The 27,763-nt window shown below is 39.6% G+C and overlaps 2 protein-coding genes across 3 annotated transcripts; both read left to right on the forward strand.

The window, feature by feature from the left end:
* Positions 1 to 14: 14 nt before the first annotated feature.
* On the forward strand, positions 15 to 7,466 carry LOC144658599 (nuclear migration protein nudC-like). 2 transcript variants are annotated; one of them, XM_078519047.1, is made up of 12 exons: positions 15 to 217; positions 1,147 to 1,269; positions 2,069 to 2,281; positions 2,541 to 2,648; positions 3,131 to 3,148; positions 4,215 to 4,283; positions 4,811 to 4,870; positions 4,996 to 5,061; positions 5,502 to 5,585; positions 6,080 to 6,148; positions 6,445 to 6,494; positions 7,026 to 7,466. In XM_078519047.1, the coding sequence occupies exons 1-12, from the start codon at positions 140 to 142 to the stop codon at positions 7,075 to 7,077; spliced, it is 990 nt and encodes a 329-aa protein (XP_078375173.1). In that variant the 5' UTR covers positions 15 to 139; the 3' UTR covers positions 7,078 to 7,466. The 2 variants fall into 2 exon arrangements, with proteins under 2 accessions (XP_078375173.1, XP_078375174.1); XM_078519048.1 differs by lacking the exon at positions 3,131 to 3,148 and having other exon boundaries at positions 2,541 to 2,666.
* A 2,087-nt stretch (positions 7,467 to 9,553) lies between these two features.
* LOC144658621 (uncharacterized) lies at positions 9,554 to 26,934 on the forward strand. Its single transcript, XM_078519081.1, has 24 exons — positions 9,554 to 10,139; positions 10,707 to 10,910; positions 12,565 to 12,694; positions 13,372 to 13,596; positions 14,334 to 14,377; positions 14,515 to 14,582; positions 14,686 to 14,757; positions 15,443 to 15,589; positions 16,020 to 16,185; positions 17,022 to 17,243; positions 17,520 to 17,659; positions 18,251 to 18,425; positions 18,732 to 18,998; positions 20,007 to 21,761; positions 22,146 to 22,298; positions 22,878 to 22,970; positions 23,008 to 23,113; positions 23,610 to 24,298; positions 24,814 to 24,915; positions 25,283 to 25,365; positions 25,463 to 25,559; positions 25,863 to 25,947; positions 26,157 to 26,299; positions 26,734 to 26,934. Exons 1-24 carry the CDS (start codon positions 9,669 to 9,671, stop codon positions 26,818 to 26,820), a joined length of 5,724 nt encoding a protein of 1,907 aa, XP_078375207.1. The 5' UTR covers positions 9,554 to 9,668; the 3' UTR covers positions 26,821 to 26,934.
* The last annotated feature ends 829 nt before the right edge of the window (positions 26,935 to 27,763 follow it).

Raw genomic sequence — 27,763 nt, forward strand, 5'->3', positions numbered from 1 at the left:
CATGAAGTACCTTCCGAAAGCACGAGTTTTTCATGCCAGGAGATTTCACTTGACACTCTATTTCCAGCAGTTTAAACAGTTTTGTACCGCAAATTGGGACTTTATTTTGGAAGAAGGCGTTTTCCTTGTCGAAAAGAACATGGCTGACGCACATTCAGAGCGTTTTGATGGAATGTTGCTCGCGATTGCACAGCAGTGCGAAGGAGGGATTGCTGAGGTACAAAAAGCAGACTAGCTTCAACCAACCCTTATGGGTTTCTGCTTCAACTGATTTCACTTTCAGTTTGCAAGTAGACAAAGTTTCAGTTCTAGGGCAAATTTTGAGATTTAAATTTACCTTAAAGCTCTTATTTTACAATTTTGTAGAATTTGCTAATGCAATTTCTCCAGTAACAGACAGTTCTGCTTTGTCAAGCTAGCTTGGCAAAGAAAATGTTTGCACAAACTTGCCGTTTTCAAGTTAAGGAATTCAGTTTGTTAAGGAAGCTTAGGTGCTTTTTATTTTGCTGTAAGTGTTTTATTACAGGAATTAGATTCATAAAGTGTGCTTTTCCATAAGACGCCAGATTTATAATAGTGCTTCTGTGTCGCTCCAAAAAGTATGATTTAACTTTTACATGCCAAAGTGTGAATACTTTGATTTGACTTTGACATACAGTATATGCTATATAAACTGTTCCCTGACTGGCCAATCAGATGGTAGATAAAACAATACTTTAAGGGTTTGTAGTTTATTTATCTTATAGTTGATTCAAGTTTTTTGTTCCAGCACAATAACTTTACATTTGTAATTATATACAAGTTATATAGAACACACTTTTTTAACTTGTACTGTAACCAACAGTGGGAGGCGCAGTGGCCTAATGGTTAGTGTGCTGGACGCTGGATCGAGCAGTCCAGGTTCAAGACCTGGCCGGGGCACTGCATTTTTTTCTTCAGCAAGACACTTTACTCTCACAGTGCCTCTCTCCACCCAAATTTTCTGCTGGGGGTAACCCCTGCGATAGACTGGCATCCCATCCAGGGGGGAGTAGCAACACTCCTAGTCGCTTAATGCTACAGAAACAGAGATAAGCTCCGACTGGGATAAGCTCGGACACAGACTTATCTTACCTTACTGTAACTAACAGCGAATTTTCTTGGCAGTTGTTGGATGTATTCTTTGGATTTCTGGAAAGGAAGACAGACTTTTTTATTGGAGCAGGGAAAGCAGATGCTGAGAAAATAGTGTTAAGCAAGTTTAGAGAACATCAGAAAAAAATTGAAGAGGTTTGTTGGAATTGGAATTTTAGACCATCAATTGCATCAGAAGAAGTGTGAACACAACTTGAAAAAACATAATTTGTGCGAGTGTCAAAAATTACATGATTAGTCATCAAACATTTGAGGTTTGGCAGATGATGATGCGAACTTTCATCCACAAAATGTACAACACAGTCAGATGGTATTGTCTTATTGAATAATTTGTCAAAATATTTGCAATAAAATATTATAAGTATGCATGAAAATTCAAGCAAGGAGTTTCTTTGTCTAGGAAATTTGATCCTGGTTTGAAAGTTTGTCATACTTATTGAAAACATTTTGATAACTTAATAAAATGTTACCAACTCTGTTGTACAAGCTTGTACAAACTTCAAATGTCTGGTGATGAATCATGCAATTTTTTATAAATACTCAGATATATTTTTTCATGATATGTTCATGCTTTATGCAACTGATGGTAATAATAGCATACAAACTTGAAAAATAGTATTGTTACTGACTTTTTCAAAGAGTCTGAAACAAAATCACCAAACCTGTACAAACTGATAAAGAATTTATTAATTTTCTTTAAGAAACGGAGAGGATCCCTATTGAAACCTAAAGATCACTGTATAGACTGTACACTTTGTACAGAAGCTGACATCAAATGCTGGCATCAATATATCATCTTGCTTCTGAGAGTGCGCCAGGATTGGAAAGGACTTAAACTACCTGCTGAATGTTTTTATCCATTATGGTATTAGATTTTATATGCCAGGATATACAGCTCAAAACTGTTTGATTTGCAATTTTGTCTTTTTTTCAGAAAAAAGAAAAAGAAAGAAAAGAAGCAGAGGCTTTGAAAGCAGCAAAAGCTAAAAAGGAAGCTAAAGAAAAACCAGAAGCCAAGATCCAAGAAGTGACAGATGAAGAGGCTGAGAGAATAAAGAAAGAAGAGGCGAAAAAGAAAGAGAAGGAAAAAAAAGAAACAGAAGTAAAAAATACAGATAATGATGATAAAAAGACTGATAATGGTGAGGTGAGTACAACTTCTCATCTGAGCTGTTAATTGCTTTGTCTTTCATATATGTAGCCTGAAAAAAAATCCATATCTCTTTGGATTTCAATTTATCACTGGAAATTTTATCGCAGTTACCGGTATTTGCATTTATAAAACTAGTTTGTCAAAAAATATAAAACAGCATCACAGTGTGACCGTGACCCTGTTGTGACCAACCCAAAAAAATAATTCAAATAAATATTTAATTAAAATTAACTTTTTTCTGTTGTTCTGTTAGCCTGCCAAAGATGATGCCTCAGATGAAGAAGAAGACGAAGACGCAAAAGGAAAAATGAAACCAAACTCTGGCAATGGAGCTGATCTTCCAAACTATAAATGGATACAAGTGAGTTTTGAAAAAGTTGTAGGATTCACTCACTTGATTTAGTGCACATGTAGTTACCTGACTAATGATTTGCCAAATTCTAAATGAAATGAGATCATTTTTATCTTGATTGTACTACTAGTATTGACAGGGCAAAGGGTGCAAATTCTAACAACTGCTTAAGGCAAATAAAAACCTGAAAAGTGGACAAATCTACAATGAATACATGTAATACTTTCTTTAAAGGGGTTGGTCATGTACATGTATAATGTGTTGTTCCAGAAAATATCCATACTCCCCCCACAGAAGAAATTGGAAATTTCCTGGGGGGTGTGGGGTCTCAACGACCAAACATTTTAAAGAAATGTAATAAAATTTAACTGGAATTTCCAGAGGGGTGGGGGGTTCTTTTAAAAAATCCCTTTCATGGGGGAGGTATGGATATTTTATGGAACTACACAATGTTAGTTGAAATGTGACTTGCCATTTTTTTTTTATTTCAGACATTACAGGAAGTGGAGGTGAGATGTTTGATATTTTGGTAGTAATAAATTAATCAATGCTGGAATGTTACTTGGTTAAAAGGTTTAGGGGAATACCGTAAATTCCGGTTATAAGCCCCCCTGCTTATAAGGCGTCCCGATTATAGGCCCAACTACCTGGAAACAAAAAAATACATCCGATTATAAGCCTCCCTCTGCCAGATGGCAGTACTGAACAGGGCTAAATGTTGCTTTATTATGTGTTTTTAACTTAAAAACGTATTTCGATCAACACTCCCGTAGCTTATTTGAAATGTTTTTTTGTTCCGCTTATAAGCGCTCTTGGATAAAAGCCCCCCATTTATAAGCCCACACAAAACCCCTTACAAAGTTGTATAAGCCCAGGGCTTATAACCGGAATTTTACGGTATTAATGTATTGCTGGAGGATGTTATGTAATGTTTAAATTATTAATGAGCAGCAGTGTTTTATCAAATGTAAAACACGAGGTGCAGCCGAGCGTTTTAGACTTGATAAAACACGAACTGCGAATTTATTAAACGGCTTAAAAATTTTCTGATGTAGATCAACTCATTCTTGCACTAATATTTAGATTTGGGTTTATTTTGGCCAAGACAATTGGACGTAAAGTTTAGCCGTGTCTTTATCAGATATAAAGACACTCATTAAACATTAATTTCTTTTGTATTTTCTTTATGAATTGTTAATGAGTTTTTTAAAGAGTGCTTATTTTAGTAATTTTTGTACATCTTAAGAAAACCATGTACTGCTGTCAGGGCACATGTACAAAAAGGTGAACGTGCAAATTCAAAAAAAGAGAGAGAGAGCTCACATGTACAATACAAGTGTTCATGTGAAACATATATAACTGGTATTTAATTTTGATAGGAGTTTCAGTCAGTGTAGAATGATGTAAACAGTGTAATCATTGAGCTTCTTCAACTATTTCATGTACTAGAAGAAGTGATGATCGTCAAGCTGATAAGATCTGACAATGCTGACTGATTAAAGCTTCCAATTAACAGACATTAATTTCTTCAGATGTGTCATTTAGCATTGTTTTTCTTTTCTGTTTAAATATTAGGTCAGGATTCCTTTGAATGTCAGTTTTAAAGTAAAAGGAAGAGATGTAGTTGTGGATATACAGCAAAATGTAAGTGTGTTTAGCGTTCTTGTCCAGGGCTCGAAAAAGGTGCGGTCCAGTCATCAGCGACAACTAGATTTTTGTTTAGGGCGAGTTACTTCTCCTTCTTACTTGCCCAAGGGGCAAGGGGGGGGGGGGGGGGTGGTCAAGCTGTTTGCCAACTAAATCATACTGAAAAGTAAGCTAAAAGAAGCATGAAATTGCCCTAAGCAAGCTAAATTTGAGAGGTACCTTCCAGAGGGCAAGCTATAATTCAAGTTTTTTTTCAAGCCCTGTTGTCATACATATACAGTACATCTCTTGTTTAATATTCGTCTGTACTAGTGGGAGAAATTTTATTTTATTTCCTGAAATGGTGATCAACTTCTTAACTCTCCATGTGTATTGCTGTCCCAAGGGAAAATTTGCTGATCAATGTTTCGGTTAAGAGGATTGCTAGACTTGTGCTTGAGGTAATCCTTGCCAAATGATCCTTTCATTTTTTTGTAAAAAAGTTTTTTGTCAGTAATGCTAGTTTCCTCTTTTATTCTTTGCAGCATTTAAAGGTTGGCTTGAAAGGACATCCTCCCATTGTCGACGGAGAGCTTCCAAAGAAGGTAACTAAACTCAATTTGCATTTGTTTTAATTTACTTTTGAATTTCTTTTGATCTCAAGAGCGTTCTGGGGGAAATAATTTTTGGCAAACTCATTTACATTGACTTTTTATTATTTTTCCATCAGGTTAAAATTGAAGAGTGTTCATGGGTGTTGCAGGATCAAAAAGATGTTGTTGTCTCACTAGAAAAGGTATGTCTTGATATATTTGAGTAACATTTATAAACCAAGGTAAAGCTTAGCAAAGAGAATGATTACAAGTCAGCAATGGTGGGGTTTATATGGGGGAGACAGGAACCTACTTATCAGTATTTTGGACTCTAAGAGATTTAAGTCTGAGTACTGACCAAGGTCACTGAACTGTATTCTTGGGCAAGATGTTTATCTTACAGTGTTTGAATAAATGGATGACTGCGAACAATTAGTATAACCTGACAAAAATGCCAGGTGTGACCGGCAATGGAGCTAGCATTATTATTCAGTCCATGTGCAGAAGAAGCACTCCTTATCATTGAACTTGCTATACAATAGACACCAAATCTCTGACAGAGCAGGTGACTTCAGTTGGCATGGCTGAAACCTGGCTAATTGTCATTAAATTGACCTTATATATATTGTGTTTTTCATGTCAGGTTAATAAGATGGAGTGGTGGTCGAAATTAATAACAACAGATCCAGAGATTAACACTAAAAAGGTTCAGCCAGAGAATTCAAAGGTGAGAAATATTGCTGCCAGGGCACTGTACTCTGTTCACACATACCACAGTTAATGAACTCCTGTACCCCAGGTAGTGGATGTGTTGTGCCCCTATATAATGATAAGTGTGCTGGACTGAATCAAGAACAAAGTTGTTAGTTTCTAAAGAAACTGTTGTGCTTGGTCAGTGCAAGGGATTTGGCAAAACTGATGTTTTAAGTGTAAGCCTTTCATCAGAGCCCTTGCCTTGTGTTTTTGGCAAGACATTTTTTCCCTCAATGCTTCTCTTTATCCAGGAATTCCCAGGAGTATAAATGCTGAGAAACCCATCTAGCATGGGAGGGGTGGGGGGGGGGGGAGCAGGAGTAGAAACAGTATACTGCTAAATGCTTCATGCTACTAAATCACTAAATGCAGACTTTGCTTTTCTGTTAACCCTGTATATTAACAAAACAGCAACAACACATACAGTATTTTCCATACAGTATGACACACTTTTGGTTTTTCTTTAAGCTTGGTGATTTAGACGAGGAGACAAGAGGGATGGTAGAAAAAATGATGTTCGACCAAAGACAAAAAGCAGTGAGTATCTTGGTGTAAGGGTTGAGTAATTTTTTTTCTCGCACATTGATTTTGACAATGCTTTCATGAGCATGGCAAAACGTTGTTCTCTGCTTCTTTCGCTAGCTTTATTTTAAAATGATCAACAAAAATGATCTATAATTCAAATTTTTGTTGTTGTAATCATGGAATTATCAAGTAAAATAAGTACGGAGTTCATTGAAAAATTCGATTGAAAAACATGACGACTAGTATTTAAGAAAAACTTGTATTTAATCTTGCTTGGACAATAATAACATACTCTTTTTCTCTTGTAGATGGGATTACCCACCTCTGAAGAACAGAAAAAGCAAGATGTCCTTAAAAAGTGAGTACATTTCTTACAGATATGCCAGTGTACAACCATGCTGAAGTGTTTTAAGCCTTATGCAGTTGAGAAAATAGAACCCTGTGAGCAGATTATTCACCCAGAAAATATTTAGAGGGTTTCAAGTCTTTTCCCACCTCTCCATGTCTTATCTTTAAGGAAGTACAATTATTATTATAGCTTGTTAATTATTCTAATGCTTCTAATTATTATTATTATAGCTTGTAGATAGGTAGTCACAGGTTCAGCACACCAGAAATAATAAAGTGTTTACTTTAGTCCGTCCACAGACCCTTGATTTTTCTTGAAAGTTTGTCGAGAGTGCACAAGCAAAATACAAATTGCAGGGGATTTGAACGAGGGCGATTGCAACTGGGTGTTGGTTATGGGTGTGTGTGTGTAGGGGGGGGGGGGGGCAGGGGGTCGCTCATGCTTTGTGCTTCAGTCTTGTTCACTTGATAGCTTGAAAAAAAAAAGAAACGTCTTTGGAGTGAGAGTGTTTACTGTAGTACATTTGTTTCTTTTCATCAGGTTTATGGAGCAACATCCAGAGATGGACTTTTCTAAAGCCAAGTTTTCTTGAATGGAATTGAGCTCGACAAACTCGAAATCGAGTCAAGTTACGAGTACAGTGCTTCAAATTAAATATCAAGCGAGGACTCTAAAGATTGTATTCACAATTAGAACATTATAGTGTGGTTTTCTCCTCTTATTTTATGGAAGACTTAGTGCTTGAAAGAACCGCCTGTTATCTAAAGGACTTTGCACGGTCAGTATTTTTGTGTTTTTAGCGCAAATTTCTAATTGGCTCTCTTTTTCTTTTCAAGGATAAGCCTTTAGATGGCCTAAATAGGTAAATGGCCTAAGTGGTATAAATAGCACTGGAGTACAAAGAAATTAAGTTGAAAATATGTGGATTTGAAACCATTCATACTGACCAATCTAAGGAATTAAAGTCACTTCAATAGATCAGCCTTGAAGTCCGCTTTTCTGTTATATGTCCTTCGCATGCAAAGAAGCTTTCCTTATGCGACTTATGCCTGCTGCACCCAATAAAATCTGGAAAAAGGCCGTGAGAGCCATACCCAGTTCCACCCAACAAGCAAACGTTTGCTCTCCCAGAACTACAGTCAAACCTCTGTTTAGGGACACGTGTATTATACGAACACCTCCTCAGCAGTTCTCTTAGCCCAGAAAAGACCAAAATCCACACTGGTGAACGGAAGTCTATCTCTTTAATATAGTACAGACACCTCCATAATACTTTTTAAACACTTTTCACCTCCGTAATACACCAAGCCCTTTGATTGTATTACATTTGTTAAACGGGTCGAAAACAAAGAAACAAGGATGGTAGAACCCGGTTTCTAGAAGCCTCGATTTCTCTCAACCTCCCAATAAACTCCAACCAAAAGTTGTTTCCCTTGGATTTGCTTCACGAAGTCGATGCTGTAATTTTACCCCTGATTTCTCGTTTCCCTTGGAGGATTAGCCTGCGTGGCCGGCGTTCAAAGGGGAAGGTGAAGGCCGAGAAGGGGAGTTCGAGCGCGATGCGCTTCACCTTCGAACTGCCCTTCTTCTTCCCCTTTGAACGCCGGCCACGCAGGCTATTGGAGGATAAAAAAATACGTTTGTGACAACTTAAAGCAAGATGAAGTCGGGGAAAAATAATGCTCTTGTCCTGTGTGCGGTTGATCTTGTATAAAACTACTTGCGGTTGTCTTGCTCACTGAACCTGGTGTAAGAACCTGTGAAACTCACCAGTGACGTAAAACAAAGAACTACCAAGATAACGAACCCGGGATAACAAAGAACCGTATAACCTGCGATCAGGCGTTATTTTTCTCGCGGCGGTGTAGTAAAACAAGAAAGCCTGATCCCCGGGGGGGGCACTCCCCTATATGGCCTATACGGGGACGTGCCGCTGGATAGGGTATGGTTTTTTACTCCTCCGGTCCTGAACAGGGTATATAATTTCAAGCTCCTCTGTCCTAAACAGGGCCTGAAGCTGTCCTAGACAGGGTATGGCTGCAAGACTGTCGTCCATGTATTTACATTGTTTTCGCTTTTGCTTCAATAAAAAGCATTATTTTATTCGGCCGGATAGGCGTTTTTGTATTTCAATGCTTCAAACATCGCGTATGGGACGCAATCACCATAAAGCGTAAATGATTGTTGATGTTGTCCTTTGTCCTAAATAGGGTCTTAGAATAGGGGGTGTTGTCCTACACAGGGTAGGCATTTTAAGTTTTTATTGTCCTAAACAGGGTCAGGGTTTCAAACCTCCAGCGGCACCCCTATACCTAAACTTAGGTCAAGTACCCCCCCCGGGGCCTGATCGCAGGTTAAGAACCGTAAAGAATATGAAGCAGAAAAACAATAGCTCCAAATCAAAGATAAAATTTCACAGTTTCTTTCTCCTAGATAAACCCACTGAAGCGAGTGTTCTTTATACTGGTACTTTTGAAGAAATATTATATATATCATGTGATAGAGAAACGGAAGAGAACACCCTGTACGCCACCTTGCAGGGTTACTAATGTAGTAGATTCTGGTCCTTTTCTCTGAGTTTCGAAACTACAGAGAAAAAGTCAGATTCCAACCCTTGTTTTGAAGATACCGATAGAAGAACTGACAGACAATATTCACGAGTCATTCGTATAAACAAGAAGCTCTCTCCGCAATTAACCCGTTCAGTTTTCAAGTTCAGTTTAGTTCCAATCAATCAATCAATCAATCAATCAATCAACTCCACTCGCTTCGCTCGCGGAAACCCCACCCGGGAGCCTGTTCCCAGGTTATGCTAATATGCCAAGTTCACTTTCTCTCTTTTTAAGTAACGAATATTTCCAAAATGGATTTTTGCTCCTCTCTGTCCTCTAAAAGATATTTCTTATATTTTTGTTCAAGGAAAAGAAGAAAAGGTAAGAATTTATTTTCCCCGCCAAAACCGAGCAAGATCAAACTTGCCCGCCGATCACGCGCCAGCGGTTCAGTCTGACCAGCGGCGCTTCCTAATGAACCAATCAGAAGGAAGTGAAATCAACGGAGTGGCAATTTCGAAAGTGTGCCTTCATTTCTGTTGATGTCGAGATTGTTAGTACAAATTTCTTTGCTAAAGATTGTCGCATTTATCCATCGTATTCGTTAGGATTTGTTGTGAGCTGGAAAGCAATGTCTGAACAGCAACATAACTGTGTTTCGGACGGCGAAGAAGACCTAGACGAGAGTCAAATCGACCATCCAATCCACAACGATGCCGACATTCGCAAAAATCTCTTCGACGAATTTGACGCTCCCGCAAAGAAGACATCCTCGGAAAGTTCTGGGCGAGAATACATGAAAGCTTATTTGCGAGTCCGCCCTTTTAGTAACGAAGAAATTGAGGCAAATGAAAATCAACAATGTGTTGAAAAAGAGAGCCGTACAAGCGTTTTGATGAACGCTCCGAAGGAATCATTTGCATTCAAAAACAGCACTCGAGCTGGCGGCGAGATTTCGCATCGATTTTCGTTCACCAATGTGTTCGACGAAGAAACAACGCAAAAAGCGTTCTTTGATGAAACAACACTGCCCTTGGTGACTGATTTTATTCACGGGCAAAATTGTTTGGTCTTCACGTACGGAGTAACGAACTCAGGAAAGGTGAGCGATAACGAGTACATGTGAGCTTTGATGTGTGTAAGCTTTACTGAAATTAACCAGAGATCAAGGATAAAATGTCGCTTTAAAACACTTAATATTCAAGCTTATATAAAAAACTATAGTAACAGAGTTTAAACTGGGTGATTTTATGCCCCGAGTGTAAGTGTTAACGTTACCTTTCGCCGAAAGGTAATCGCTCACACTCGGGGCATAAAATTCCGAAAAACGTTCTGAATTAACGAGCTCGCGGCTCAATCAGGCGAATCTTGATTCAGTAATTTCAGTTCGCGTTGTTTATTACTTTTACAATGTTGTGGATGTAGAAAAAGTATAAAGGGCACAGTTTTCAAAATCAGAAATACTCAAGCTTTGAAATCAAAATTGAATCAAAACCACATACACCCCAAATCATTTTTTTTTGCACATCTTTGAATGAACCCAAGCCTAATTCGCTGCAAATTGTTTAAAACTGAACTGAATCAAGTAAAGCAATAGTTTTACAGAACAGTAACTACTGCAATACAATGATAAAATAATTGTGTAATTTGTCCTGATTGTGCATTTCAGACATACACAATACAGGGGACCCCTAAGGATGGTGGAGTACTCCCAAGAAGTCTTGACGTGTTGTTTAACAGTATTGAGGGAAAGCATTATAATAGGATGAATCTTAAGCCAAGATTCTGCACAGATGTAACAAGACTCACAGATGACGAGGAACACAGAGAGAATGAATACAAAAATGCTTTGCTTTCATCTCTCGATAAAGAGGTTTGCTTTATCTTGCATTGTTTATAGATTTTCTCATAGTGATCATGTCTTGAAATGAGAGGGGTATTTAGCTTTATCAAAAGTTTCTTCTCCCAAGAAGGGAATGAAATGACTCTCATAAAAATTCTTGGAGGACCAGGGGCTGTATTTTATTGAGAGTGTTGCCCATGGCTAATCTAAGGGAGTGGTCATTATTTATGGGGAGTGGGGGGTTGGAGAATGGGAGGGGGGGGGGAAGTTTGATCGCCTGTAAATGGAGGACAAAAAAGTTTTCGCATCCCTTATGGGGGGGTCAAAAAAGTTTGGTTGACAACCACCTGATGTCCATTTCTAGTAATGCAAAGGGAAACCTCTCTGTAAATAAAACTCTGGCTAAGGTATAAACACATTGACAAATGACTGGTCAAATTGCTACTATTGGCTTATTTACAATGTCCTATCAACGTTTTTCTATCAATCTCTATCTAGTTAATCTGATATGGGTTGATGACACTCCCATTTAGAGGGTCACCTCACACCCGCTTCTTTAAGTCACCATTTCACAATTGGTATCTGGGAGGCCATGGGTTCAATTCTCAGATTTTTTCTTTGTCTCACACTTGTGACAGATTATCATTTTACCTATTGTTTTTGTTGTTGTCAGGTTTAACTAAGGGTTTGGCTACCCTCTATGGATCTAGATTATCAATAAAATATCAGTAACAGTTTAGCTACATGTAGTCGAATGAGGTGTCCAAAAAAATCTTACAAAGTATTTCTATTTCTTTGATGAATCAGTAAATCATTTACATGATGTCTTTTTGATGCTGAGCAGGTTTTTAATTTAAGTATTCAAGTAGCTCAGTCAGCGGCAAAGTGACCATTTGTTGGTCACTTAGTTTTTGATCCTCTGTTGATTGCGGGTGGGGGGGGGGGCTAAAAAAGTTTGCTTGATCCTAAAGGGGGTGGGGGCATAAAAAGTTTCTGATGTTGCCTCCCATTCACCAACCCCTCCCCTCCCCATAAATAATGACCACTCCTTAACATGTTTGGATCTTCTTAGGGTGTACGCCTCTGCCAAAAAAATTGTGCTGTTTTAGAAAAATTAATATCAATACCCACACCATGGAAGGTTTCTTGGGTTTAACCCTCCCCCCCCCCCCCCCCCACCCCACCGCTTTGGAATTTCCATTTCAGCTTTGTACTTTCTTTTTAAAATATTTCACTTTTGAGATTCCCCTCTCCCTTTACATTTCCAGTGACCTTCCATGTGGTAGTGTGGGTATGGAAAATATCTGGAACCTGCACATACTTCCCTCAACTTATGCCGATACAGTTGTATGAGGTGATGTGTTTACCATTTCCCTGCAAAAAACGGTTGGAATGCCCATTGGATAGTGCTAATTGTCTTTCAAAAATCAGCAAACCAACCAAAAGATTGAAATAGTGTTCAAAGTGTTTATAATTTGGTTTCCAGATACTGTTTTTCTTTTTGAATTTCTAGTTTTGAATTTTTTATTGGTTTGTACCAACAAGGACAAAAGGGTTCTTTAAAACCTTAAATGTAGCCGTTAAATTACCAACCAAAATTACTAGAAAAAAACTGTTCATTCGTTTTCCACCAAACTTCAGCAGGGATAATTTATTGTTGACAGCAATCTTTTGTGCCTTTTAGACTTTTGACATCAATGCTCTTCTGAAACTGGACCAAGATTCCACTGCTGAATTGTCAAAGGCCAGCTGCGCTGATGAATCAGCTCTACATAACACAATCAACTGCAAGAGTCAGGAGGGAGAACATGAAGGTAACTGAAATTTCTATTTGGGTGTCCATAATTAGTTTTATTAATAACTTTTGATTTTGAAATTTTCATAAAAAGATAAGTGGGGGCCCATATTCTGAAGGAAGTTCTGCAAGTAGTTCACATAATAGGTGTTCTTTTTATGTTTGGAAACAAAACTTGCCATAAAAGTTCTATTGATCCCCCCCCCCCCCCCATTTTCCCCTCAGGTGGAGAGAGCCATCTAAAGACCTTTACAGGTGGGGAGGGTGGAGGACTTAATAGAGACAAAGGCTTATTAGAGAAAGGGGCTTATTTCCAACTAGACTAATTTACATGCAAGTAACACATTTTCACAAAACAGTAACAAAGTTTATGCTGTGGACGGGTAACTTTATACATGTTGTGAAAGGAACTTGACTGTTTTCTTATTCATAATTAATATGACCATCTCTCCATCTAGAGAAGAAGGAGGGGTGGGTAGGGGTATAGAAAACATTGAACTCCCAGCAGAATATTGCTCTTGCTGTCATAATGCTGTCCATCCTCGGAGACCCAGGGGCAGTTAGTAGTTTTTGTTGCTACAATTTCTGCCTAATTTATTCCTTCGTTTCGCCCCACTAACTGACCAACGTGTTGTTTGACAGTCGTCAGGATGTCCTAATAGAATAAAATTAATTTTAGTTTAACTGTGATTGCAGATCACCCATCGATGGATATTGATGAAAATATCTCCAGAGTAGCAGATGACACCACGATCAATGTGGATGCCCAAGGACCAGTGAAATTTTCAGTTTGGGTTTCTTTTGCTGAAATCTACAATGAAACAATCTATGACTTGTTGGAACCATGTCCAACAGGTAAGGGCAAAAAGAGGACTACACTCAGACTTGGTGATGATACAAATGGAAACCCCTACATTAAAGGTGAGTTTATTCCTCAACAGCGGTTCTTTTGATTAACAGATTGATACAAATGTAGTTCTATTCTAAAGGCCTGGCCCAACGGAAACTCAAGTGGACGCAAGTTGAAAACTTGCATCTACTCGCATCCACTTGGCACTAGCATTGACTTGCACTCACTTTGGTCAAGATCAAATTTACATGCAAGACAATGCAAGTTTTTCACCGTTTGGCATCCGCAACACAAGTCTTGCTGTTAAATTCAAGTGCAGCACGCACAGTAGCATTGAAATGGCTTTTTGACAACTTGCATGCACTTGGGAGTAAACTTTTTTTGAGTCTGTTGGGCCAGCCAATGTAAGTCTGTACACAAGTTCAACTTGCCTTGCCGTTTGGCCAGGGCTTAAGAGTTTGGAGTGCATCAAAAAGACATTAAAGTGTACCCCGTGCATCCTTCACTGCTTGGAAAAGACAAACTCTTGCTTTCTCATGCTTGCTGAGTTCTGTCTCTGAAGATGGTTATAAAGTGGAGTCGCTTTCTCTTAGTCTAACAACATTTTACAGACTGAGTGTAAAGCAGTTGGGTTTGCTGAAATGTTCTGTTCTGGCTGGTACTGTACAGTTCCTCCCGTTGCTTTTTCAATTAATTTGTACAAGTTTGAAATAAGGCACACACGTAAAGCATTTTTCAGAATTGATGAATAAAAACCAGGTTTGACAAATATTACACATAAGTTCTAATAAATCTGTTTTATTTTCAGGATTGAGAGACATTTATGTTTCTAATGCTGATGAAGCATACAAGGTAAGAAACACCATTTTGTAATTCTTGCTTCCTTCAGTCCATTTCCTATCCTTCCATTTCTTCTTCATTCAATATTTAATTTAATAATAATCTTAATGCAAAAAAATATAATTATAGTAAATGATTTTTTTTTTCAGATTCTTAAGATTGGGCAAAAGAATCAAAGAATAGCATCAACAAAGTTGAACCAGTGCTCAAGTCGAAGGTAAATACTAGTACAGTTAAAATTTGGTTTAACATGTTAATAGTGTATTATTAAACTGTTATTCTGTCTGGAGACTTGACAATATATTTGCTTTACTCTTCAGCCACTGTATCTTCAGCGTGAAGGTTCTGCGAGTTGTGGATGTTGAAGATCCTCATGTTGCACGAGTCAGTAGGTAGGTAATTTACCTGTAGGGAAAAACCTTTTGTCACAGTTTTTCACATAATTGTTTCTACATCCATGTGACTGACCGAATCTTTTATAGAAGCCTTATGTGTTAACTGTATAGACATGTAGCTACAGTGTATCAAGCCATGTGATGTAATAAAAGGTCCATTCTTTGGGATGACCTGGACCAGGATCAATGATCCAAGATCACTCGGATCATGGTGCATCAAAGGAACTGATAAATCCATAAGCCAGTGTGGATCTATCGGTTGCAAAGGAACACACCCAAAATCATGTGTACATGTAATGAGCCATTCCTATGCTATAAGTGGACACAAGGGAGACAGCGTGGCCGAAAAGGGCGCTGTTGTTGTAACCCAGAGGTCCAGGGTTCGAAACCTCCACCCTGCCACTAGCTGGATTTGTTTTCGGTCGTCCCGAGTTCAAATTCACGGTCACTCTTTGTATATAGCAAACTGGTCTGCCTCCTGCCAGTTGGGATTTTTAGTCATGTTATGTTCATTAAGAATATTTGTTTCCTCTGCTATTACCGGTACTCTGTTAGCTAAATTTTCCTCGCAGTATCCCTATGCTCTGCAAATAAGAAATGAAATAATGATAAATCTCCTTTCCCATCACTTACAGAACACTCAGAGAAACACTAAACTAATATATCTTCATTTATTTTGCAGACTTTCGTTTGTGGATCTTGCGGGCTCTGAGCGTTATTCCAAAACGCAGAGCAAGGGAGACAGACTTAAAGAAGCTGGAAACATCAATACTTCATTGATGACTCTTGGAAAATGCCTTGAATATCTGCGATATAATCAGAGAAACCCGTAAGTGATGTATAAGACACTAAGGGCATGATTAACATGATTACATGGCAAATTCCAGCCCAGTTTGGCGGTGGAATTTTGTTTTCGAATTTCAGCCCGGCTTAAACACTTTGAAAACTGAAAAATTATCATGGCGGATTGGCCGCCCTCATTCTCTTTCGTTGAAAACCATCACTGCGCATCCCTAAGCTCACTTTTTAGCCGGGGCTGAAATTTGAATGCGATTACAGGAGGTTTTTTCAGCCCGTTAGCCCGGGCCTAAAGTTGCCTTTTACGAAAGTCACGAAAGAATCCCGTATCCAAATCTTCTCAACCCTCGAGAAGTGAGTAACGTCTGGGTACGTTGTTAGTCACAAAAAAAACCCGGTTCAGCTCGGACGTTTGTCAAGTTGCTATAATATACAGCCTAAACATGATTTTGTTCTTGTAGGACTCAACCCCTCATCATTCCATTCCGTGAGAGTAAACTGACGCGCTTGTTCCAGGGATTTTTCTGCGGTAAAGGCCGCGCGTCCATGATAGTAAATGTCAACATGTGTGCTTCCATGTTTGACGAGACCTTCCATGTCATGAAGTTCTCAGCTATCGCCAAAAAGGTGAGGAATTTGCGGTATTAAATTAATAATCTCGAAATTTAATATCAACGCTAAAAGTATTTTTTTGGGACGAATGTCACCATTATTAAATAAAAATTTTATATGGTACACTATACAGAACAATATTTATAAAAAAAAAAATAAAAAAAAAAATTAAAAAAAAATAAAGGAGGAAAAAAAAAAAAATATAAAAATAAAATAAATTTTATTTTCATTATTTAGATTCCGAATATTTTTTTTTTTTGTATTTATTTTTAAAAAAATTTAAAATTTCCTCGAAATTTAATACGCGCGAAAAAATCATTGCGCGAAATTTAAACACGCGAAAATTAATACAATATTATATACCAAAACAATTGATATTTTAAATGTTTAAAACTGCAACTATCTACCCTTGAAAATATCTTTCGGTCTTGTTTTCGACTAACAAACCCTTCCTTTGATTATTGTTTTCTTCAGCTTGTAAATTGGCCAAAACCTCTTTAGTACACTCACCAAAGTTTCCGTTTGCACAGGCTTCTTATAGGTTACATTGAGCCACACCTTTGTATATTTCCAGTAGATCCTCAGTCTTTGACGACTGATCCATAAAACACTGACAAAATTTCGAAATTTAATACAGTTTTGCTGTAATTTTTCTTGCAATCGCGAAAATTAATACTCGCGAAATTCGGCTCCCGAATTTTCACGAAATTAAGTACGCGGGAAAATTAGTAAGAATAAGGTACTTCGTATGCATGTTAACCGAGGAGTTTTTTTTTTTTTTTTGTTTCCGTTTTATAAAAAAAAAAAAAGAAAAAAAAAAAAAAAATATTCCCCCCTTTCTTTATTTTCAGGTTACCACTAGGGTTTCAAAACCAGTTGATTTACCTCCACCGTCCAAGAAACCCCGCGCTTTGGCACCAACACCACGCTCCAAACCAACAAGGATGTCTGTACCATGGGCCAATGGAGCGCTCTGCACGCCAGCCCCTCCAGATGACGCTCCACTGGTGGAGGAGGACGAAGAGAATGAAGAAGGTGAAATAGGAACTGGAGAGCCTGGTGCCTATCAGCAGGTGTGTAAAATGTGCTGCCGCGGCGGGGAGGGGTAAGGGCTTTTATCTGATTGGTTCAGTCGGATCAATTCGCTCTCGCAACTTGGAGACTTGTATGTACGGCTGTTTCCCCAACAATAAACTTTCTTTTCGTGCATTTAGTTATAGTTTCATGAGATTACTGCTTCTGAAGAGTTCGAAAGTCGCGTAGTTTAAATTAACACCTTTTTTAGCAAAACTGCGCATTCCCCGCGTTGTCGCCGTAATCTAACTTTCCTCCTCTTTCGGTACTTGCAGCAACTTATGGACTTAGTAAAAGCTCTACAAGAAAAGTTAATCGAAGAGAAACGCAAGATGCAGACATTAGAAGTAAAGATACGAGAAGAAGTGTGTCTGGAGATGGCTGAACAGCTTGTCTCAATTGAGAAAGCCTACAGGTAAAACGAGGCACGCCAGACCCTAACCCTAATGGTTGAATGTTATAAGCGAACATAACGAAAGAAGAGCGTTTTAAGAGCCCAGAACCGCCGACGGGTTAGCTCAGTTGGTAGAGCGCCGGACTGTTGTGCAGGAGGTCTCGGGTTCGACTCCGAGACCGGACCAAAACTCAGGGTCTTATAAGAGCTAAGGAGAACAAATTCTGCCTTTGCAATGACATCTGCAAATGGATAGATATTCTAGTCTTCTCGGATAAGGACGATAAATCGTACGCCCCGTTCCCTGTATCTTCAGTCAGTGTTTCACTGTTATACGGTCAGCAAGGGACGGAAAAGAACCCACACTCTTATCGAAAAGAGTAGGGCACGGAGTTCCCGGTGTTGTGGTCTGGTCTTGTTTGACGGGTTCGTACTTCACATAGGGTTAACCTCTTTGGGTTTTTCCCACTTGGACAGAATTGTCCAAGAAAAATTGCAATAGCTATGACTTTGATTAGAGAAAAAAGTTTGTTCGGTGAGCGATACATCTTTAAGCGTAAGGTCAAGGCCATCATCAAAAACTAAGTTTGCAAATGCACGTAAATTTTGCAGTGAACGCGTTAAAATGGAGGTCACCGCTGTCGAGGAAAAGTGTGATCGCAGGATCGAATTGCTGACGCAGTCAGTCAAAAAGACCAGGAAAAGAGCCCGGATTGAACGAGTTGTGGAGGACGACGAGGAATGGGTACCAAGTGTGTTTTTACACGCAGAGCAGACCAAAGTTCGAGTGAGTAAATTGGGCCATCCTCGGAGACCCAGTGGCAGTAAGCGGGGCCGGGCGAGGGAAAGTCAAAGAGCGGGGTAACAGTCAGAGAGCTGTTTGGAACTAACGTGGTATGACTCTTTTCCGAGGGGCTCCTCGCCTTCGTTACAATTTTTCTTCGCCGATTTTCTTCCCCTGCAATTTCGACTTTACCTCGCCTTGCCAACTGCCCCTGGGTCTCTGAGGATGACAAAGAACGAATTCTACTCTCATGATAATAAACATCATGATAAGCTATGCACGAAGAACAATTTCATTCTCTATTTTCAGGAGAAACAACAACTTATAAGTGAACTGAACGCAAAGATCGCCGAGCTCCGACAAGAAGTGAAACAGTTGAAAGAAAGCAGAACAGAGGAGACTGCTCAATCCGAGGCCGTGCTTGAGCTGCAGACTCACTTAAATGACGCTAATGAGGAAGTCACGGTGCTCAAACAGATGCTTGAAGAAGCTGGAGAGGCGTTTACCGAGAAGGAAGCTGAGATTAGTAAACTGAAAGCAGCTCTTGACGAAGAGGAAGCTTGCATTAAGAAACAGGTGGGTTTGACGAGAAACTATGAACGTGCAGCTACGCAACTACTTCAGTGAGTGAGTCCCATAGTCGAATACGAGATCATTCATCAGCTTGACATAAATCCAACCTGCAAAAAAAATTTCACCATGTAACTGACAAATTATGCACGAGACAAAACACATGAAAAATTGTGTCGTGTAACAGGGTCGACCTTTGGCTATTTCTCAGTCCCGTGCAGGTTCTCCTGGGTAACCACAAACAACACGCCTTGTTTGGGTTGTTTTTTGTTTCTTTGTTTGCTTGCTTGCTTTCTTGTTTGTTTCTTTGTTCAGTTTGTATGGAGATTCCATTCCGCTAGGAAGGGAGAAGTAACAAAAAAGTGCGCGAAAGTTCGTATGATTACAAACTAAGCATTGATTGGCTGAATTGACGGGGACACTGTTCTGATTGGTTACAGCGTAAACCAATCAAGACCTAACACACGTTAAATTTAAGCTATAGACTTTTCTCAGCCATTTGTTAATTCTCTTGTGTTCGTGCTAATCTGTCCCCCTAAGCCTCGCTTCAGATTGAAATTTGTTTTGTTTTTTGCACATGCTAACGAGGCATGGCGGTCAGATTAGCATGAATACAACAGAATAACAAGTGGCTCAGAAAGGTCTTTAGACTACAGCATTTGTAATAAACATAACTTTCTCTTTCTTCGCGGGCTTAATTTTTCCTCCACTCCACTTCTGAGATTCGTCCTGAAAATTCCATAGTGATGACGAAGCTTCACAGAGCTCGGTGTCGTGTCTCTGATTGGTTATTACTCGGTTTCGAGTTTTCGCGCGCAAATAACAACCAATCCGAAACAATACACATATTTCTTAACAGCTACCTCATCTGTTGGATTTTTTGCGAATCTCAGACGTGGAGGGATTGAGCGCGCGATAATAAATTTGATGGCAAATTACCCAGGATAAACGTCAACCAGCACCGACATTTTATTCTTTATGTGGTTTTTATGCTGTTTTGTCTTTCCAATGCAGGATGCAGCCTTGAAGCACCTTACTGCTGAACTAGAAAAGGCGAAAGCAGCGCCCAAAGTGATGACAGATCACGATGAGATGTCACGGACGAAAGGAGCTCTTGAAGTCACCATGGCGAAACTGGCCGACACGGAGAAGAAGTTGGAAACAAAAGACTCCATGATGAAAGAGTTGGTGAGGACTTTGGAGGCAACGCGAGAGGAACTGGCACGAGAACGAAGTTTTGTCGCCCAAGCGTTTGATAACGATGAAGAAATGATAAGAATCAAAGATGAGCTGCAGAAAGCCGAGGCACAGACTAAGGAATTGGAGAAAAACCTGGCCACCAAAGACGAAGCTATTTCGTCCCTTAAGAAAGTGATAGAAGAAACAGAGGCACGGAGTTTAGAGAGAAATTCGCAGGCTGAAGAGACGGAGAAAGCTGTTGCTGAAAAGGCTGCCGAGATAACCGCTTTAGCTAAGCAGCTTGAAGCAGCTAAAGAGGAGATGCACGGCACAAAAACTGAATTGGAGAAGATCACAGTTGAGGGCAAAGGAAAAGATTCCCAGATTCAGTTGCTGACGAAAGAGTTTAACGAAAAGGTGTCGGAATTGGAAGATGCCACGAGAGAAATGTCCGATAAAGTGCCTGCGTTAGAAGATATGAAAAGGCAGGTTTTAGAAAAGGAGACTGAACTGAACAAGGTTAAAGAAGAGAATTCAAAGACGACAGCCGAGCTGGAAAGTACAAAGAAAGCGTTGGAAGAAAAGGTCGAAGCCTCGGCGAGGATTCAATGTGAAGTTTACCAAACACAAGCCTCCGAAGCGTTGGAGAAAGGAAATGCCGAAGAAATTACAAAGCAAGCAGCTAGAATAAAAGAAATGGAAGAAGAAATTAAAGAAAAAGCCGTTGAATTGGAAAATGCCAAGAGTGAAAGTGCAAGAAAGATTAGCGAGTTGGAAGCAGAATTGACAGAGTGTAAAAAGGAGATGAAAAAGCTTCAGAGTGGAGATGCTTTGGCGGAACTAGAGCAGCAATTAGAAGAGTCCACGAAAGCTTTGGACAAGAAAAACAGTCAGGTTATTGCAAGAAATAACAACATTAAAAGACTGGAGATGTCGTTAGCTGAGAAAGAGAGGCTTCTGGCCGAAATGGAAAAACTGCCCAAAGAACCGAACTTGAGAGCTAAGGAAGAATTGAAGACTTTGCGACGTCGTCTTGTCCAGACGGATAAAGAAAAAGACGAAAGCAGAGAACTCTTGGGTAAAAAAGACGAAAAACTTGAAGAAGCTAAACAAGAACTCGAGAAGCTAAAAAAAGACGGTGACGAGAAATCCGCCAAGTTCTTGAGAGAGCTTCAGGAATCAAGGACGGAACTTGACGAGGTTAAAGAAGACACAAAGAAGAAACAGGAGCAAATAAAATCATTGAAAGAAAAATTGGATACCCAAAATCTGAAAAACGCCTGTCTGCAGACACAGCTTGAGAATGAGAAGAGAGGATTGCTAGAAAAAGAAAAAGCTGTCCAAGAAGCTAAGACAGAATTAAGCGTCGCAAAGAGTTCATCCGCAACTGAGCTCGATGAGGCGAGAAAGCGGCTAGCTTCCACTGAAGAAAAAGTTCAAGAGTTAGAAGACGAGGCTTTCACTGCTAACGAAACAACCTCTCGAATTCAAGATGAAGTGAAAAGATATGAAAAAGAAATAGTGCCTGGTCTGGAAAACAAAGTGAAAACTTTGGAGGAAGAACTTCTTCACAGCGGCGAAAGAGCCAAGGTATCATTTTGTCTAGTCTAGTGTATTAAAGAGCTGAATTGGCTTATGTGGGAGCAGATGGGAGTGGTGAGGTTCCCCCTTTTTTTTTATTTACTTGACAAAATATGTTGTAAAATACACACTAGGTGACTCGCTAAAATGTTTTGAGTAATTTCATAAAAGAGAGCCGTTTACATCAAAACCAAAGTTATGACAATGGCCAATTACAATAGTCTGAATTGTCAGCCGAGGAGTGGCGCGGGCGACAAGGGTTAGAACGAGACTCAAGCCGTCTGACAATTCAGACTTCGATTACAATAAGAAAACCGGCGGAAAATGTACCAAGCGCGGGACAAAGCTGCGGTTGAGTTTGGGCTAGGGTTACTTTATAAATATTTTTTTTAGGAGGCTGAGGAGAAGCTTGAACAGGAGTTAAATGAAGCTCTATCACGATTGGAGAAAAGGAACGAAGAAATTGAACAAAAGGTCATGGAAATCAACGAGCTGAGAGAAGCTATAAAGACCTCAGATCAAGAAAAGTTCCAGGAATTGGATAAGGTGTGCTTTTGTAGAATTATTATAATTGTCAAACTCCGGGTTTAATATAAAACATTTTTGAGTTTTTTTTACGAATTTACATTCATTTATAGATTTTCTAGTTAAACAAGTTTGTGTAGCTACTTTGTTTTTAAAAGTTTTTTCAGAAAGGTTGTAGTTGAAGGCGTTGAAAACTAAGGTCTCCAGATCGATGTGCTTTACAGTTTTAAGGAATTCCTTCGCACTGTCACCGAAAGTTTGTTGAAACAGAAGGAATGTAACCTGCCATCAGGCGTTCTAAAGAAGGGGGGGAGGGGAGATCTAGGTAGAAGGAATGTCGCTCAATTCTATGGCATAAGACCTTTACGAGTTCTAGATTTAGTTCTAGTAACATTATTTTAAAAAATTCGGAAGCTTTTTTTATTGCACTTTATTAAATTCACCTCGCATCGTATCAATAGTTAGTGACCTCGTCATCTCAATGGGTTCCTGGCATTTTGTTGAGTTTCAGGTGACCTCTATATTTAACGTTCATGTACTTCTAACGCAGGCAAACATTGCGTAGCTTATTTAGTTTTATTTTCTCTTTTATCTTTCCAGGTCTATCAGGACATGATGTTCATGCAGAAAACTATCGAGGAAAGAAACAAAACTATTGACAAACATGAAGAAAACCTTCGTGAAGCAAACTTAAAACAAGGAATCAAAAACTTAACCAGAAATTAGAGGTCAACAAGAGAAGTCGAAGGAGCAGATTAAGACACTTACAGAACAGCTCAAGGCACTTAATGAAGAAAAATGTTCCTTGGAGGAAAGGCTTCGCTTTGTTGAGTCAGGTATTTTTTGAGTCGTCTACGCTATATTGTATTAAAGGCATGCATACACTTACATGAATATAGGCCGGGGGGGGGGGGGTGGGGGAGAGTGGAGTTGTAACAATGGGATAACCATTTTTCTGTGCAAGATTAAATACCATAAGTAGATTCCAAATAATAAGACCCGGATTATCGAGAAAAATTTCAACTAAATTATATCCACGGTTTTCCACTCGCTTAATTAAATAAAAAATTGCCCCAAACAAGATGCTGTCAGATCATGTCATCACTCCCGGAACAAAATAACTGGTTACTTGGTTTCCAACGTTTGTAAATTCGTGGGGGCGGTGACACGTTTTCGCGCACTTTGCACCGCGTACATATGTTTGCGTTGAGTAGCTCTGTGATAACTTTGATTTTGATTTAAAGGCAGTTGTTTAAAAGCCGCAAACAATTTAGTTGAACGAACGGCACAAACGTACCTATTGAATCACAATCTTGTTTTCTTTAGAATTAGATGCTGGAAAAGACAAAGAACTCATTGCCGACCTGAAAAAGGCTTTAGAGGAGCAAGATGGCACGCTAGAAGAGCAAGGCCAGGCCCTTGATGAGCGGCAGAACGAGATAGAAATAGTCATTACGGAGATGCAAGCCTGGCAAGAAAAGTGCGCTCTAACAACCAAAGAACTGGAGATGAAGAAAGAGGAGATCAGTTGTTTAAAAAAGCAAGCTTTGGTCGCAAGCAATGAAAACAACCGTCTGGAAACTCAGATGAAAGATTTATCGAGCAAACAAGAATTAACCGAGTTGAACGTTAACGTGCGCTTGGAGAAAATGGAGGAGGAAATACGACAGTTAAAGCAGGATCGTTTGTCTCTTGAAGCGCAGCTGGAAAAGAAAGATGAGGAGATAAGAAAGGCCCATGATTCAAGAGACACGACCATGAAAACAATGCGTGAAGCGTTTGAAGTGGCCAAGGCTAAAAAGGCAGAGTACGAAGTGAAACTTGCCACAGTGAGAGAGCAGTGTCGACAGGAGTTGAAGAGAGAGATGGATGAGGAGCTACGGAGAACGAAACGGGACTACCAGAGGATGATTGATGACAGGGACAAGAGTCTGGAAGAAGTAAAGAGCGAGAAAGAGTCTGTGGAAAAGGCGCTGGCTGCTGAGAGGGCTGAAACATCAAAGACTGACTCGTCTGCTTCGGTAAGGATATTTAAACTGAATTTCTCCGCTTGGAAAGGTGTCTTGGTGTTTTTTCGACAACTGGCGCCTCCCCCACCCCACCATGCTTCAGTGAAGACATATTTCAGACCCAAAAGAGTGTCCACTTAGAGGACCCTAGTAAGCCCCGCCTTAAATCCGTCTTTTTCCATGCCATTAAATAATGAAAATTGAGAGGTGAAGTGAAAATCGGCGACAGTTGTGCTTGCAGTTTCACGGCGATCTCTTTCGTGTAGACACGCTCTGCGTGAAATATAATACCGAAAGTTCCGTTTGTATGTGGTTACGATTGTGTTTTCGTGTATGCCTAGGGGTGTTGCCCTTTTATTAAATAGAGGAGGCTGACTGTGTAGCATCGCACGTATCATGTGAACATTCGCTAACGCACACCTCTCGAAAGTGGACAGTTTTCTGGGCCCAAGTGTATGCTTTTGCTTTCAATCATTCAGGAGGGTTTTTTTAATATTAAACTTATAAACTCTCTTTATTGTGTTTAGGACCCTGACACTAAAGACAGCACGGATGAGAAGCCATCTACTACACGATCGAGTCAAAAGAAAACCTTAAAGAGAAACAGTAGCGAGATCACACTGGCTGAGGTAACTACTGCTGGAGAATTTGAAAGTCTTTTTTACACGCACTCTGTGTTGCTTACGGAAATACTTTATGCTAATTTGTTTTTGGTCCTTTGATTCGCAAACCAAAGGGGGAAGGGGAGGGGGGGGGGGGAGGGTTAAAAAAATGATACCAGTAGTACTCTCAAGTTGCTGATTGGCTAAGGAAGGGCCGCTTGATTTTCCCGAATGGTGATTTTGCGCGGGAAGATTTACAGGTGAGATTTAGTAAAGGCGGGTAAAATGGAATGGCACGCTCAACCGCTACTAAAAGACAGGGTCGTCACGGCCATAGAAATACAGGGAAACTAAATTTTTTTACTAATTTTTACTTTCCTGTACTCTGTTTCAGCTCAAGAATCAATTATCAGCCTCAAAAGCGCGAAAGACTGGAGACAGCGACGAAGAGTTTACGCCAGGATCAGTTCGAAAAACGTGAGTGGTTTGTAGTTTGATTTAAAATGGATGTGAAAAAAAAAAACATTGTCTGCCTTTACAGAGTAATTCCTATAAATTTTGTTTTTCTTTGCAGGCGAAGTCGGGCGTCGACCAAAAAAGCTGGCCGATCCAGTTCGTGCAGATCTAAACGGACGACTCCTGCGGCTAAAGTTGACATTTTGCCAACGATGGTAATAATGCTTGTTTTAATCCTTAGTTTCAATTTACTTACTGGAGTAACGTATGCCGGTTAAAACTTACGCCAGGTCATTTGCAGGACTCAAGAGCCGATCGCCTGGAGTGGGTGCAGCAATTGTACAGTACGGACAGTCTATTTCCACGATTTCGCACCATACTGCTGTAGTTTTAATCAAAGATGATCATAAATGGGACTTCCAAGAAATGTTCATCTTACTTGGCGATGCACTACACATATCTATTCGGTGTCCTTTAGAGCAATGCATGTCAATATTTTTTTTGTATTTTCTTTGCAGGACGAGACGAAACCATCTAAAGCTGGAGGTGTAGCGGAAAAGAAAAAGTTGTTTAAAGACTTACAAGAAAATATAAGCAGTGCAGGTATAAAGTCATACTCAGAACATTTGTAATTTTGTGACTGTGTTATAAGTCTAATCTTTGGTAAGATGTCCACTTGAGCCAGGTAACCTAATGCCGCAGCATACTTCGTGTTCTCCTATGCGAAGTGTCCCCCACTTGTGGGTAGTGCAACTACGCACACTGATTGCAGTAAGCTTAATGGAATTTTTCTTCTTGTTTTGTTGTATCAGGTGAAGAAAACGACAAAGACTCGGCTCAGTCAATGGAAGAAACAGAAAACATTCCTCCAAAGGCGAGTCAATCCACGACGAAAAAGCGGAGGAAGCTATTCCAGAAACCTTCTGCAGTAGCAGCTTTGTTGTCTCCGGCGACAGTCACAGTGAGTTATTTGTTATTTACGAGGTGAAGTTACTTCCCGGTTCAGGCGTTGAAAATCTTGGATTCGAATTTCGTCTTTCTGTCAAGGGTGGTAACCCCATTAACGCTTTTGCGGGACTTAAACAGTTTTCACCCACACCAAGATCAGGCAATTGCTTTTGAGCTTGATGTATTTTCGCGCAATTAAAAATACTTGTTAAGTCGAACATTTTGACCGGGAATAACCTGCAGTTCGCTAACTCCCAAAGAGCGATTAAGAACAGGGAAAAGTGGAGTGAGCTGGTCACAAAATTGATAGTGATGACCTAACGACTATCCCTCCTCTCCAAACCCCCAGGGTATGGAACAAGTGAAAGTGATTTGTTATTATTGTTGTTTGCTATAAACATTTAACGATGTAGCTAATCGTGTTATTTTGAATGTTTACAGGGAAGCCGGGATGTGAAAACCGAGCAAGATTCCACAAGGAACATAGTGGCCAGACAACTGCGTCCACGGGCTATCAAATATAACTGAGTTTCAATAGCTAGTAATGCCAAGATGAACACGGGAATAAGCATATTTTAATTTCACATCATCAAATTTGTGTTTGTGTAAATAAGCAAATTAAAATGTAGATAGAAGTCATAACCGCTGCCTCTCGTTTAATTTTATCCGTGTTGTAAATAATTACAGTGGAACCCCGATATAACGATATGCCAAGGGGGCAGTAAAATTATATCTTTATATCGAGGAATCGTTATATCGGGGTTCCGTCCCATACATTTTACTTTTGCCGGGACATAACATATTCATCGTTATATCGGGAATATCGTTATATCGGGGTTCCACTGTACAACGTTCCAGCAAGGTACAAGAAATACTTCACAGTTCAAAATGTGCTTCGCCAACTCTCGGAGCATTATGTGGCGTCGTACACCAAGAGTAAAATCTACGGAAGCCTTTAAGGGACATTTGAGATGCGACTTAATTCAAGAAGAAAAAAATTCTACAGGTTAATGCGAGTTAAAAAAAAATGCGAGATGCGAGATAAAAAAAGTGCGAGATGCGAGATAAAAAAAATGCGAGATGGGAGATAAAAAATGCGAGATACGACATGTGCGAGATAAAAATGCGAGATGGAGATAAAAACGGAGATGCGACAAAAAAAATGGAGATGCGAGAAAAAATGCGAGATGCGAGATAAAAAAATGCGAGAGGAGAAAAAAATGCGAGAGGAGAAAAAAACGAGATGGAGATAAAAAATGCGAGATGTGAGATAAAAAATGCGAGATGGGAGATAAAAAAAAATGCGAGATGCGAAATAAAAAAATACGACATGCGAGATAAAAATGCGAGATGCGAGATAAAAAATGCGACATAACAGGACAGGGGCACGTGCCAGTTCTCTAGACACGTCAGGCATGATGGATATTTGTTAATCATCCACTCCTCTCAGTGATTTTTAGCACTGGTTGGG

This window comes from Oculina patagonica, chromosome 6 (genome assembly GCF_052425735.1).
Source record: "Oculina patagonica isolate OP01 chromosome 6, crgOcupat, whole genome shotgun sequence".
Taxonomy (NCBI): Eukaryota; Metazoa; Cnidaria; class Anthozoa; order Scleractinia; family Oculinidae; genus Oculina; species Oculina patagonica.